The sequence below is a fragment of the Elephantulus edwardii genome, unplaced genomic scaffold, assembly GCF_000299155.1.
Source record: "Elephantulus edwardii isolate Elephantulus edwardi_28Jun2011 unplaced genomic scaffold, EleEdw1.0 scaffold00034, whole genome shotgun sequence".
In the NCBI taxonomy this organism is placed as follows: domain Eukaryota; kingdom Metazoa; phylum Chordata; class Mammalia; order Macroscelidea; family Macroscelididae; genus Elephantulus; species Elephantulus edwardii.
Window position 1 is genome coordinate 10,056,841 of NW_006399784.1, and position 14,173 is coordinate 10,071,013.

Consider the following 14,173-nt stretch of genomic DNA (forward strand, 5'->3'; position numbering starts at 1 on the left):
GAAGAAAATTCAACTTTTTTGTAAACTTTCATTAAAAATCACAATAAAGAAAAAGAAAACAACTTTTAGGCATAAACTTCCATGAAACTGAGGAGGATCTGAAGAGCTTGCTGCAGAAGGTCAAGGACTGTAGCCTTCACTACTATTGAAGTTTAACAAGAAGGAAACAAAGATTCTCACCATTGGGCAAACTGGCAACACCAGGATGGATGGAGAAGAGATTGAGGTTGTTAACAATTACAGCTTGCTTGGCTCCACAATCAACACTTTTGGCCCCAGCAGTCAGAAAAAAATCAAGAGAGTACTGAGAAGCAACAATGTCAGTCTAGAGACTAAACTGTGCCTGATTCAGGCCATGGTTTTTATAATTACTTGTTATACATGAGAGTGCTAGACAATGACTAGGGATGACAGAAGAAAAAATCAATACCTTTGAGTTGTGGTGCTGGAGAAGATTTTTGAGCATACCATGGAGCACCACGAAAATAAGTAAATCTGTTTTGGAGAGGGTAAAACAAAGTTCCTCCTGGGAGACTAGGATTTTGAAGCTCTGTCTCACTTTGGCATGTCACCTTGGAGAAGAATATCATACTTGGAAAGATGGAGGCATGGTGGAGGAGAGAAAGACCCAGAATGAGAGAGACTGAACAGTAACTGGAGCAATGGGAGTAGGTGTTTCAGAGTCAGTGAGATTGGCTCAGGAAAGGACAGGATTCAAGCTGTTGCACTAAGGTCATTATGGGAAGCAGGTGACTCAGTGGCACATAACAACAGACAGAGGTAACTCTGGCAGCTTAGTGGTAAGGTGTTGTTCTGCTAACTCAGAGTTGGCTTTTTGAGACATTATTTTAGCTCCCTCTGGTAACCTTAATTGCAGACGTATGGTCCTGCAAATCATTAACAGCTGTGGGAGTAGGATAAGGTACTGTGCTTCCCACAATAGACAGCAAGATTTGAGGGGACCAAAGGGAAATCCTGGTGGTGAGCCTCTGTGATGGTGGTGAAGACACTGTAGCATTGCTGTAGAGAAAATGTGAAGAGGTGTAACCAGAGGAACCCTGAGATAAAGGCCATAGTTAAAGGTTTTTCTGCGTTTGCCAGATAATTAAGGAAACGGCTCTGAGGCAAATCTTGCTGGATGATTGAGGAACCCAGAGCTTTCTTCAATTTACGTGGCTGAACTGAAACCAGAGCCTGGACTAATTAAGAAATTGTGCCTTTGGACTTTTGGCTAAAACCTGGATTTGTACTGGGTGTTATCCTTTGCCTTTTCACTCTCCAATTTATTTCCATAATAAGCCTCATTCTCAGTACTTAACTGTGAGTAAAGTCTTTGAGTCAGCAATGAATAAATGAAACCTCTTAGAGGGCTGAGCTATGGGCTCTTTATCTGCTTTCTGCTCTGGGGTGGTAGGAGCTGTGCTATTTTCACTCCCTCTGGCACTTTCAGAGAGATGTTCACATGTACCATTTGTACCTATGTACTATTTCCTGCTCTCTAGACACAGGCAGTCAAATCTACTATGTCCTCCCATGCAACTTATTATCTTTGAAAATCCACTAGAGGGTCAGCTCTGAATTGGTTCTAACTTGAAGGTACATAACTCCCAAGAAAAGGGTGCTCCTTAGATGCAAAGACCATGAAATTGTTTTCACAAGAGACCAATCTTTGAAAAAAGCTATCATGATGGGAAATGTCAGAGGATAAAAGGAAGACTCTAAGCAAAATGGATTAACACAGTGACTGTAACAATGAACTTCGGGATATCAAAAACAGTAAGGAAGGCATAGGAAATTGTCAGCTTTATTGTTCATAGGGTGGCTATTAGTTGTAGTCAACTTGACAGCATCTATAATAATAACTGATGAACTATACAGACATTCTTGTATCTTGATTGCAGCAAGAGATCCTTACTGTTTTTGAAGATAAACCCATTTAACAAGGTTTTAAAAGTTACATAAAATCCTGATTTCATATGAATTTACAGTTACAATGCCTAAAACTTCTATGTTGTTGCTGATAGCCTTCGACTTGAGCACAACTCATAGCGACCCAATGAACAAAAGACACGAAGTTCCTCTACAACTATTGACATTTATAAAAGTTCATAGAGTTAATGCAGGCATGTAGTTTAGGAAGTGGATGCCACGAGATCAATGCAAAGATACATGAAGTTATTTACTCAAGTTCTAGATTACAATTTTCACTAACCTACATATACGATGAGCAGAAAATGCAATCAAATCCATAGGAACTAAAGTCTGACCTCGAGTCTATCCTGAATTTCAAAACCATCTCGGGAACAGGTTTGAGGCCATAAACACCAATGAGTGAAAACCAGATAACCTGAGGGAGGTTCTCCAGAATATCATACAGGAAGAAGGTAAAGGTCATTACAGAGGCAGAGGAGGAAGAAAAGACCATGATGGATGTCAAAAGAGACTCTGAATATTGCATGAGAGCACTGAGAAGCCAAAGCAAAGGCAAACAATCAAAAGGAACTGAACAGAAGATTTCAAAGGGCAGCATGGGAAAATAAAACAAAGTATTCTAATGAAATGTGCAAAGAGTCAGAAAATCAAAGGGGCCAAACTTGGTCATGATTTCTTAAGCTGAAAAAATTGACGAACAAATTCCAGCCTCAAGTTGTAATACTTAATGATACTTTGGACAGAATACTGAATGATCCAGGAAGCATTCAAATAAGATGGAAAGAGTATACAGAGTCATTGTACCAAAAGGAATTGGCTGGCACAGAAGAATTTCATGAAACATGAATCAAGAGCCTGTGGTGATGAAGGGAAAAGTTCAAGCTGCTCTGAAAAAAAAACCAAAACAAACAAACAAACAAAAAAACCCCACACCTGGCAAAAAAGGCCCCAGGAATTGACAGCATAACAATTGACATATTTCAACAAACAGATGCTTCACTTGGAGTGTTCACCAAGTTGTGCCAAGAAATCTGCAGGACAACCACACTTGGCCAACTGACTGGACGAGTTCTATATTTGTTCCCATTCCAAAGAAACATGACCCAACAGAGTGCAGAAATTATCCAGTAATATCATTAATATCACATGCAAGCAAGATTCTGCTGAAAATTACCCAAAAAAGACTAGAACAGCACATCAACAGAGAACTGCCAGATGTGCAGGCTTTGTTTAGAAGAGGCTGTAGTACTAGGGATATTATAGTTATTGTTAGATGGATCTTGGCTGAAAGCAGGGAGTACCAGGGGAATGTCTATCTGTGTTTCACTGATTATAGAAAGGCTTTTGACTGTGTGGATCACAACAAACTGTGGCTGACTGAGAAGAAAGGGAATCCCAGAATACCTGATTGTACTGATGTGAAACCTATACTTGGATCAGAAGGCAATCATCAAAACAAAGAAATAATGTATGGTTCAAAATTGGGAAGGGTGTATACCAGGGATGTGTCCTATCTCCATACCTTTTCAATCTATACGCAGAACAGATCACCTGGGAGGCTGGGCTCTATGAGAAGGAATGTGGCATCAGGATTGGAGGAAGATCCATCAATAACCTGCATTAAGCACATGACACAACCCTACTTGCTGAAACTGAGAAGGACCTGAAATGCTTGCTGCAGCCTTCAATATGGATTGAAACTCAACATCAAGAAAACAAAGATTGTCACCACCGGGCCGATTAGTAGTATTACGATAGATGATGAAGAGATTGTTAATACTGTTAATCTGCTTGGCTCCACAATCAATGCTCTTGGTACCAGCAGCCAGAAAATCAAAAGATTAATTGCATTGGGAAAGTCTGCTGTCAGGGACCTCTTCACTGTAGTGAAGAGAAACAATGTCAGTCTGGAGACTAACATTCGCCTGAGTCAGGTCATAGTCTTAGCAATTACTTGTTATGTATCAGAAAGCTGGAAAATGACTAGGAATGATAGAGAATTGATGCCTTTAAATTATGGTGCTGAAGAAGAGTATTGAATATACTATGGACGGCCAGGAGAACAAATAGGTTCTTCCTAGAGGGTGAAACAAAGCTGCTCCATAGAGCAATCTCTATATACAACAGTTCTGAACCCTGGCCACATGCCCAAAGTATGTTAGATGGAGCTTCAAAATCCTTGCCTCCAAGGAGCAGCCTGGTTCTACCCTTTCCAGGAAGGATCTGTTTGTTCTCTAGGCAGTCCATAGTAGTTTTCCAGCACCACATATCAAAGGCATCAATTTTTCTTCTAATGACTATGCTAATAGTGTTAAAGCAGTAATGACAATGCAAATGAGGTGTGTAGATTGAAAATGGTCAATTTTGCCACTGTATGAAGCTTAAATTGAGCAAGTTCAGAGGTAGACAAAAAAGAACATCAAGAAAGGAGATGTGGAGAGTACAGTGTGGAGAATTAGCTCATTCTTTGGGACTAGAGGTTCCTGTGCAGGATTATGACTGCAGCAGCAGCAGCAGCAATGGTGGAGAACCAGAAACTAATATGAAACAATGCTAAAACTAAAATAAGTTCCTCCCCAAAAATCCAGCCTTGGTGGTAGGTACCCTAACTGGCAGGACTAAAAGAGCTAAGACTGGCCCAGAGCTCAAAGGGTGATGGTCAGATAGCTTTTGAGTATGCCTGAGTTGTCCTAACTAGAAAATTATATGCTAATGAATTGTAAAGACAGGGCAGGGTTCAGGTTGGCTGTTCACAGGGTCGCTATGAATAGTACTGGACTTGATGGCTTTTTGTGCTTTATTGGCAATGCAAAGACATTTAACTGTGAAGATTATACCAAGTTATGGCTAACAATTCTTGGAGAAGTGCATGCAGCTAGAGTGCTCCTCGGAGGAAAAGATGATAAAGCTTTGTCTCACATACTTTGGACATGTTGCTAGAAAAGGCTAATCTTAGGGACATCAATCTTGGAAAGGTGGAAGGTTGGTAAAAAAAAAAGACTCACAACTAGAAGGACTGACATAATGAGTGCAACAATGGGCTCAAGTATGTCAGTTTGTGAGGATGGCACAAGATAGGATAGAGTTCAGATCTGTTTTTCACTGGGTCCCTATGGGTTGTACTCTGCTCAATGGTACCTAAAAACAACTTGCTAATAAACTATACAATCAAGAGTTTAGTCTGTGAGTTCTGTATACCCACTGCAACAGATTAGTGAACTCAATAGAGGAGTAGTGGGAATCCTGGGAGTAATGGTGGGTTAGAATTAACAGAGGAAAATAACAGGCACATGAAGACAAGTCTGAACTCACAGGAGTATGTTTTGTGCTGTTAATGGGTATTGTTCCCTTTGTGGAGCTACTGGAGGTCAGACATCTTTGCTCCTAGCCGGCCACACTCTCTTTATAGATGTCATTCAAAGAAATACGTTAAAAATGTTAATTTACTCTTAGAAAGTGTTATCAGAAGTATACTGTACAAAGCAAAGGAAGTAATAATTGCATAGTGTTCATCATAGGTCACATCTAAAGATTAAGTTCCACCTAGGTGGCACACAGTAAAAGGAAATAATAGGACAACCTAGATTGTAGAAATTGGAATGTGTTAATGAATACATATCAAATAACAAAAACTAAATCCACTGTTGTTGAGTCAATTCAAACTCACAGTGACCCTGGCAGTCAGAGAACTGCCTCATGGAATTTTCATCTTTCTTCTACAGGGCAGCTGGTGGTTAGTCAGAGAATGTTGTAATCACTGTGCCACCAGAGATTCTTAGTGAATTAGTAACTGGAATTTAACCTGCAGAACAGATATGTGTAAATACAAGATGCAAAAATAGCTATTGAGAATGCTGTTGTTATGTGCCATCGAGTCACCTGAGAATTACACAGACCCTTTGAACAAAAGCTCTGAAGTCTGCCCTGTCCTGAGCCAGTCTCACGGATTCCAAATATATACACACACACACACACACATATATATATATAAATATATATATATATTTTAATTGGTTGGAATAAATACTTTACATTGTGTTTCACTCATATATATGCTGTGTTTTCTATAATCCTTCATTTGCACTGTATTTCATGCAACCATACATATACACTGTAGTTTGAGAAAGAGACTAACTAGCACAATAAAATCCACATTTTCATAGGCTCACTCAGCTGACTATGCATATGGAACAAGATGTCAGCAGGAATACATGGTATTAGAAAAATCTAGAAGAAAAACTAAATTTGTTTGAATTAGGACAATTTAAATTGTTGTTAGGTTCTGTTCAACCAGCTCTGGCATACAGTGACTTTATGTATAAACAGAATAAAACACAATACCCTTTGCTATGTTAACACCCACAGTTGTAGCCACCGTGTCAAACCATTTCATTGAGTGTTGTCCTCTTCTAAAACTTATTCTGGCTGCCCTTCATCCAAGACATGGGTTTGTTCTGTTGGTAGTCCATGGTATACTAAATCGTTTTCTCCAATAAGAGATTATAAATTACACAGGAAGAGATTGATTACTTCTCTTCCACAGGGTTGCAATTGAATTAGAATTGTCAGAATGGTGCATCCATTCAGAGATGTGTTGTGAATAGCAACCCAATTCCCTGTGGACTAGGCCACCAGAGTGAGAAGATAGAAAACTGGGAAGTGGATAAGAAAAAAGAGTGGATGAACTCTTTTTGTTTTCGCCACTGGTTTGTGCTCACTACATTAGTGTGGTTCCCCTTACTAAGTACATGCTAAATAAGTTACAACACCGCTGGAACAAAAAAACTGTCTAATTGTAATAACATAATCAGTTTAATTATTAATGCAATTAAAATAAGAAATCAGCATCATCATCCTGTGCTGTACTGTACTGACTCATAGCTGACCCTCCAACAGGTTTATAGTGTTTAAATCACATGATAGAATCATGTGGGAGAAAGATGGGCAGTCTTCTCCTGTGGAATTTACAGCTTCTGCAAATCTACTGGAAGGTCAGCTATGAAGTGGCAATGAGTGAGTGACTGATCACTTTATATGGGGCAATGTCAGTTGTGGGTTCTGGTGCTTTAGTGTAAGGAATCATGCTGTTAATCCTGCAGTTTGAACCTTTCAGTTGCTTTGCAGGAGAAAGATGGGCAATCTCCTCCCATAAGATTCCCTGTCTCTGAAAATCTGCTGGAGAGTTAACTATTATTTGGTCCCAACTCAATAGTACACAACAATAGTTCTAACCAAATGAAATATACCTTCATTTTCATTTATAGTTCTAGGTGTGGTCAAATATTAACTATTATTAAGTACAGATCTCCTTCCAATAAGTGACATTAAATGGCTAAACTGATATAGTTTGGCTAACAACTAATCTGAATGAAAGGCCTCCAGCTTGATGTATTATCAGAATACAAGTTGCCTTCAAACTATAGAACAATCAAGCTATTAAACTGCTTGATTTAAATAGTACTTATTTCTATTTTGTCTTTATTGTAATGAACAAGCCTTTGCCTTCAGCTCCTGCTGTGCACTTTTGGAGGATTTTCCATATGGTTGCTGTTAAGTATTTTGGCATTTTCCCAACTGTTACAATTGGGTCAGTAGGGGGGATTGTGTAGGAGTAATAAAACAAGGGTGGCTGCAGCAGGGAGGAGTAGATTACTATACACATAATAGCTTATTGCCTCACATGCATTCACACACAGCTCTATGCCATTCATTATAACAGCCAGGAACAGGAAGCCAGGGCAGATCGTTTTTTTGTGTTTTGTTTTTTTTTTTTTGTCTTGGAGCCAACTCCCGGAAAGGCCAGGCCTTAACATACAAACTGTTTCCTTACTTTTATTTTTCTTAGTGCTTCGTCACTTTACCTTTCAACCTAGGATAACTTGAGAAGTAAGACAATTACATCTTGCACATCCTGAGAAAGAGTTCTATGAGTCAACTTTACTTAAATTTTAGAAATAGAAACATTACTGTGGCTCTGTTGTCTAGAATTATTATAGGGGAAGGATGCTTCATTACTTAAAATAGGTAAAAAACCCCACAATCATTGAGCTATCATTTTAAAATCCATAATATTGACACCATTGTTTATTAAAGTCTCTATCCCTGCAGTAGCTGTGTTGTTGATTGCCATCAAGTCGAGCATGACTCATAGTGACCCTATGAACAAAAGACCTGAAGCCTTTCTATAATTATCATCGTTTCTCCAAGTTCATAGTTTCCAGAGGCATGTGGGTTAGGAAGTGGATGCCCTCGTTTCCAAATCTGAATCAATCTGGGAGCTCCCCCAAACACTGCCCATGATGGGTGGCTAATTATGGTGTTTAACACACCTGTGGTACATCTGTCCATCATTACAGTAACTCCAAGTTACTTCAGTAAAGCAAATAGAAGTAGTAGCATCTGTGAAATAAATACTACAATTTTCACCCTGTGGAAAGCACTGTTTTCTAAAGTGGAAGAGTTGTGGAACAGTGAAATAACATATTTAACATACGAACATAAACACAAACACATATACTGAACTTGAAATGGAGAGTTTCCCACTCTCCCATATGTATGCTTATAAACACAAGGATTGTTTACATAATTAATTGTGCTTTTCCTTTAGCATAATCTGGAGCTCTCTTCACATTGAACACCAGCATACAGTTGTGTAGCATGACATATGTTCACAGGACATGCTTGCATTAATAATAACAGGGAAACAAAATTTTAAAGAGTAAAATTTTAAAACCGTATACCCAATTTTTCTCTACAGTTTGAGGAATACTAAAAAAAAAGTATCGCAAAAAGAAAATTGCTCTCCATCCCCTTTTTGATTACCGTCCTCAACATTTGACACAGGTTCTCCCCACCTCAACTCCCCCTCCACCCCCCACCCCGGCCCACCCCAAGACCCAGGGCGCTAGGTTGTCACCGCCTGGCTAGGACTGCAGCTGACAAAATGCGGGACGAAAAGAATGTGAACTCTGGGTACCGACTCAATATTTAACAGTAGTCGCTTCGCAGTATTAACATCGGCAGTGCCAGGATTGTCGTAAATCAACTCCGAGTGGATCCAATTGGTTCCAGATGACCCACGTTGTATCTTTGGATACAGGGGTCCCCTAATGTCAGGTTCCCTCAGGTAAACAAGCAAGTGCAAACCCGGGGTCACCTCAGTCAGCAATCACAACGGAAAGGATGTACAGCAGCACCCGAAAACTGACTGGCCGTCTTCTCCCGGTTCTCCTAAACACGGAAACGCTCGGACTCTCGCCGCCGTGACCCAGCAGCAGAAGTGAGGGCAGAGGTGGCGCCTTCACAGGTCCCAGTGCGCAGGCGCGCGCGCGCACACCGCGCAGGCGCCGCCGAGAAGTGACTTCTCCAAAAAGTGCCTTAGTTCCCGGTCACCTGAGCTCCTCGGCTACGCGGCTGCGGTAGTTTTGCAGATACCAGCCCTCCTCGCGTCGTTTCTCGTCACCTCACCATCTCTGCTTGCTTGTCCCCTCCGCCACCTCGAAACCTCCAAAGGCCTATTCTTTGCCACTACTCTTTTCCCAGCTGCGGGCCGAACCGGGCCGAATTGGGCCACTGGGGTGTGGTTCCTGACCATGGCGTCCCTCTTCAAGAAGAAAACCGTGGATGGTGAGTATCAGACTGAGCCAGAAGGGCCCCGCTTACGTTTCCCTGGCGTCTTTAGGGGCTCACGGGCTACAATATTCCTACTATCCCTGGGGGCGGGGCTGGATCCAGTGGCCCCACAGGTGACCGCCTTCGCTGCGTCACTCTGCTACCCTGTCTCTTCTGACACTCCCATCTCCACCTCACCTGGGTAGTCTGCTGCATTTTTTTCCTCTGACATCCCCTCCACTCTCACTTGTCTTTATATTTTCTTTAATGAAATCTTCTGCATTTCAGGGAGATAAAGTGATACTGCACCTTGCATGTCCTTAGACTGTCATTTGAAGAATTTCTTGTTGGTTTCTTTGGCTTATTTCATTACTCCCTAAGTTTGAAGCTTTGCTACTTCCTAAGCATTCAAGCCAAAATATGTATAATGGGGAGTGATGAAAGGGATAAAAAGACTCCAGTTTGCAAAATGATTTAGGCTTTGGATTGATCTTGTCCTGAAAAATAAGAATGTGAAACAAATACTTTGACTCCAATAACCAAGAAAAGAAACCCAAGGAAGTGCATTAGTTTAGTTTTCTAATCAATTCTTTTTCTTCATTATCTTTTGGTAATTAAAATAAGAGGTAAGGAATTCATTATTTTCATAGAAGTTTACGTGTTAAGGAAAGTTTCCTTATTTGAGACATCTGTAATGCTAATGTTTTCTAACTAGCCATTGTCTTTTCATTGAATACCATCAAGAGCTAAATCCATTCAAATAATTTAAAAATCTTATTTCTCATCATGTGTTGAGTATAGGCTGTTGCTATTCAGTCAAAGAATCACTTCTTTGTAAGGGTCTAACTCTGCCACAAAAGGAGCAGTGGTAGCTAGACAGTGATTGGTACAAACAGGGTGTTCATTCCAGACCTGGGATTATGACCGCCTTCCTTTCTATTAACTGTTCCGATGCCAGCAAAATTGTTTTGAAGGAGAAAACAAAGACATCATCCTTACCCCACCATGGCCCTCTTCAGTGTAACACACAGAATCATTTGTAAACTCTTTTCATCATACACACAGCAAACCTCATCTAAGCTTATTTTGAGTAGTTGGAAAACAGCTTTGGGTTTATTAACTTTTAATTAAATAAAATACCATTTAGAATATCCATAATAACTATCAACATGGTATATAGCACACAGTACAATTTATATGAAATATATTGTGTATTTCCTGACAATGTTGTATAACCTTTAACATGGCATTTTAGTTTTTCACTCATTCAGGATCAATATTAAGATCTTTAGTGATTGTATATAATAGTATCTATATAAGTTTTCTTGGTGTTTTGAGAATTTACTAAAGAGGAAAACTTGGTGATGATGATGATGTAACTTGAATTTTAAAACTTTTTTTTCTTTAAAACCAAAGACAACCGAAGTAGTTATAGTGAACTACTGTGTGCTGATTATTTCCAGTTGAAAAGAACTCAGTTCTGTATTATTTTCCATATTTTTTTATCCTTTTAGTAATCTAATATCTTTTGTAGGGGAGCAAAACTAAAAAAAGACAATGAGGATATGGAGTGAAGGTTTTTACTCATTTGGGGCATATATGTCAAAGAAATATAGGTTTTGTTAGTACTTATTTGTGAACAAATAAAAAACTTTTGATGTATGTTCTACTAAATTAAAGATGCTTATCTGGAATTTCAGAATGTAAATTTGAAAACCATGTGTATATCATATAAATAAAAGGCTGCTTGTTTTCTTAAAGAATAATGCCAATTTCAATCATTCATTGATAGGACATATTAATTATGAATCTGTATTTTCATTTTTGATGTAGAGCTTTACAGATGTTTCTATTCCTATTTTATTAGAAGGAAGGCTTTGTATTTTGTTTAAAATGTGACAGCCTTCTGCTTAGCAATAATGAAGCTGTATATTACAAGGCTTAATGGATTTTTATGTATTTTCCTCAGATCCTTGGACTTCCTGATTATTGATCATAAGGTCTTTTACACTATGCTGTCTTTTTATCTGTTTCTGCAGTAATGAAATTCTGATATATGGGGGAATATGCAACTGCTTAAAGATCTGGGGAATAATTGAATCTTTTTGTCTCTGGATTGGCTAGAAGAGTTATATGCTCTATCATTAAAGACTACTGCACATATAAATTAAGAAAGGAGAAAACATTACAGCAGTTATTACTATTCAGAGTAATGTTTTATTCATTTTTGACATAAAGATGAGCAAGTCTCAGCAATATATACTTTGCTCTAGAAATTTATGAGAGGTATACCTCAATGTCAGAGAAGAGAAAGATTCTTTCAAATTTGAAATTCCAGTAAATATTAGGCATTTCTTCTACTAAAGACTTGTTTTGTACACACAAACCCACACTCGCACACGTACGCCCTCCCATTGTGTCCTGGATGGCACAAATTTTAAGCACTGACCTATTAGGTGAAAGGTTAATGATTTGAATCCAGCCAGTAATACTTTGAGAGAAAGACATAGTGATCAGCTCTTAAAAAGTCAGTCTTAAAAAGCCAGTGGAGCTGTTCTGGTCTAAGCACATGAGTTAATCATGAGTCAGAATCATTCAGTGGCAACTAAAAACGTCAAAACACACCCCAAACCTGTTGCTGTCAAATTGATTCTGACTCATGGCAATCTCATGTATAATAAAATAGAATTACTTTATAGGATTTTCTTGTTTATATTCTTAGGTTAGAAGCCTAGCACAACCCATTTGTGTATAACCCAAGGACCTTAGTTTAATTGATATATATTGTGTGCCTTTGAGTCAGCACTGACTCAATAGCTAACCCTCCAGCGGGTTTTCAGAGGCAGTAAACTGCACAAGAGGGAATTGCCCATCCTTCTACCCCAGAGTAGCTGGTGGATTTGAACCCCAACCTTGGGAATTGCAGCACAATCTGATATGTTCGGATATTGTGGTATGTATCTGTGTGTCACATAGTAGATATCACAAATGGTTAGACATTTGATTAAGTGAACATGTGACAGTTGCGACGTACCTGAGATGCCATATTGGTTAAATCTGGGAATCTGCTTCCAGAAGGTCATTGTCTTGAAATCCCTGTGGACCAGCTATATTTTATACCTGAGTCAGAATTAACTTAATGGAAATGAACAACAGCAGCAGCATTTTTTTTCTCTTTACACACACACAGACACATGCACACACATACTTGTTATTTTCTTAATTGGTTTAAGAAGCTAAAAATACAACTTTTCTGTTGTCAAGTCAAACAGCGACCTTCCACTGATTTTCCAAGGCTGCTTATCTTTATTATGCAGAGTTGCTAGTGGATTTGAACCCTCAGTCTTTTAGTAACCGCATGACATGTATCCTGCAGACCTCCCTCACTGAATTAACAGTGACCTGTTAATTGAAGTAAGTTGAACCTGTAAATCAGGATAAGGATTTGTCATGAATGTGCAATGAAATATATATAGGAATCAGTGGTGGCCGAGAGGCACCCCTAAGGCAGGGAGATTGACTCCACCATTGGCACCAAGGGAGAAATAGGAACTGTCTTTTCCTGTTCCATTTACAGCCTGCAAAAACCTATTGGCGATTCAGCTATAAGTCAGTTCCCCCTCATTGACACATAACAACAGTAATTCATCCTCGGAAATAATATTCTGCTTTACTCCAACACTGTACCAGACATTTTATATGTAATATCTTGTTTAATTCACTGGAACTGATGCTATAGGTACTATTCTGACACTTATTATATTGGTAAGGAAATTGAGACTTGAGGAACCAAATTGCTGAAGTTCAGCAGTTGAATAACTGGAGAAACTTAAGATTTCATCCTACCTTATGCTGTCCTCATCAAATCTAGTATACTTAAACCTATTGTTACAGTCACTGGGTCAATCCATCATGTTGAGGGTTTTCTTTTATTTTGCTGGCCCTCCATCTTTCCCAGCGTGATATCTTTTTGCAAGGACTGGCTCCCCTCTTGACAACATGTCAAATGTATGTGAGATGAAATTTCACCAACTGTGACTCTATGGAACAATCTGGTTGTCCTTCCAAGATGGACTTGTTTGTTCTTTCAACAGTCCATGGGGTATTTTTATCCAGCAAAACAGTTCAAAGACATCAGTTGTTTTGTTATACTTATTTACCGCACAAGTTTCAGACAGTGGAAGTAATGAAGGAAGAAATTCAAGCTACTTTGAAGGCATTGGAAATATTCCAACCAACAAATACAGCTTGGGATGTGCTTACCTGGTTGTGCCAGGGAATTTGGAAGATAGCCACCTGGTCAACTGACGGGAAGAGATTCATATTTGTCACCATTCCCAAGAAACATGATCCAACAGAGTGTGGAATACACTGAACAGGACCTCTCAAGAGTACTGAAGAGCAACGATGTCAGGCTGGAGACTTAGATGCGCCTGATCCAGGTTATGATGTTTGCAATTACGTGCTATGCATTGAAGAGTTGGACAGTGACTAGGGATGATAGAGAATTGATGCCTTTGAGCTGTGGTGCTGGAGAAGAGTATTGAATATACCATGGACTGTTAGGAGAATAAACAGGTTTGTCCTAGTGCAACAATGAATGAATGGAAACCTAAAATCTCTAAATGTT

General features: G+C 39.2%; 1 protein-coding gene across 1 annotated transcript in view; it reads left to right on the forward strand.

Annotated features, from left to right (window-relative positions):
* Positions 1-9,305: 9,305 nt before the first annotated feature.
* The window catches only part of LOC102860332 (charged multivesicular body protein 2b-like), a 31,253-nt gene continuing 26,385 nt past the window's right edge, over positions 9,306-14,173 (forward strand). Inside the window, exon 1 of the mRNA XM_006884442.1 lies at positions 9,306-9,558. Coding sequence (XP_006884504.1) covers positions 9,525-9,558 — 34 coding nt within the window. The 5' untranslated portion in view covers positions 9,306-9,524. The remainder of the gene's footprint in view (positions 9,559-14,173) is intronic.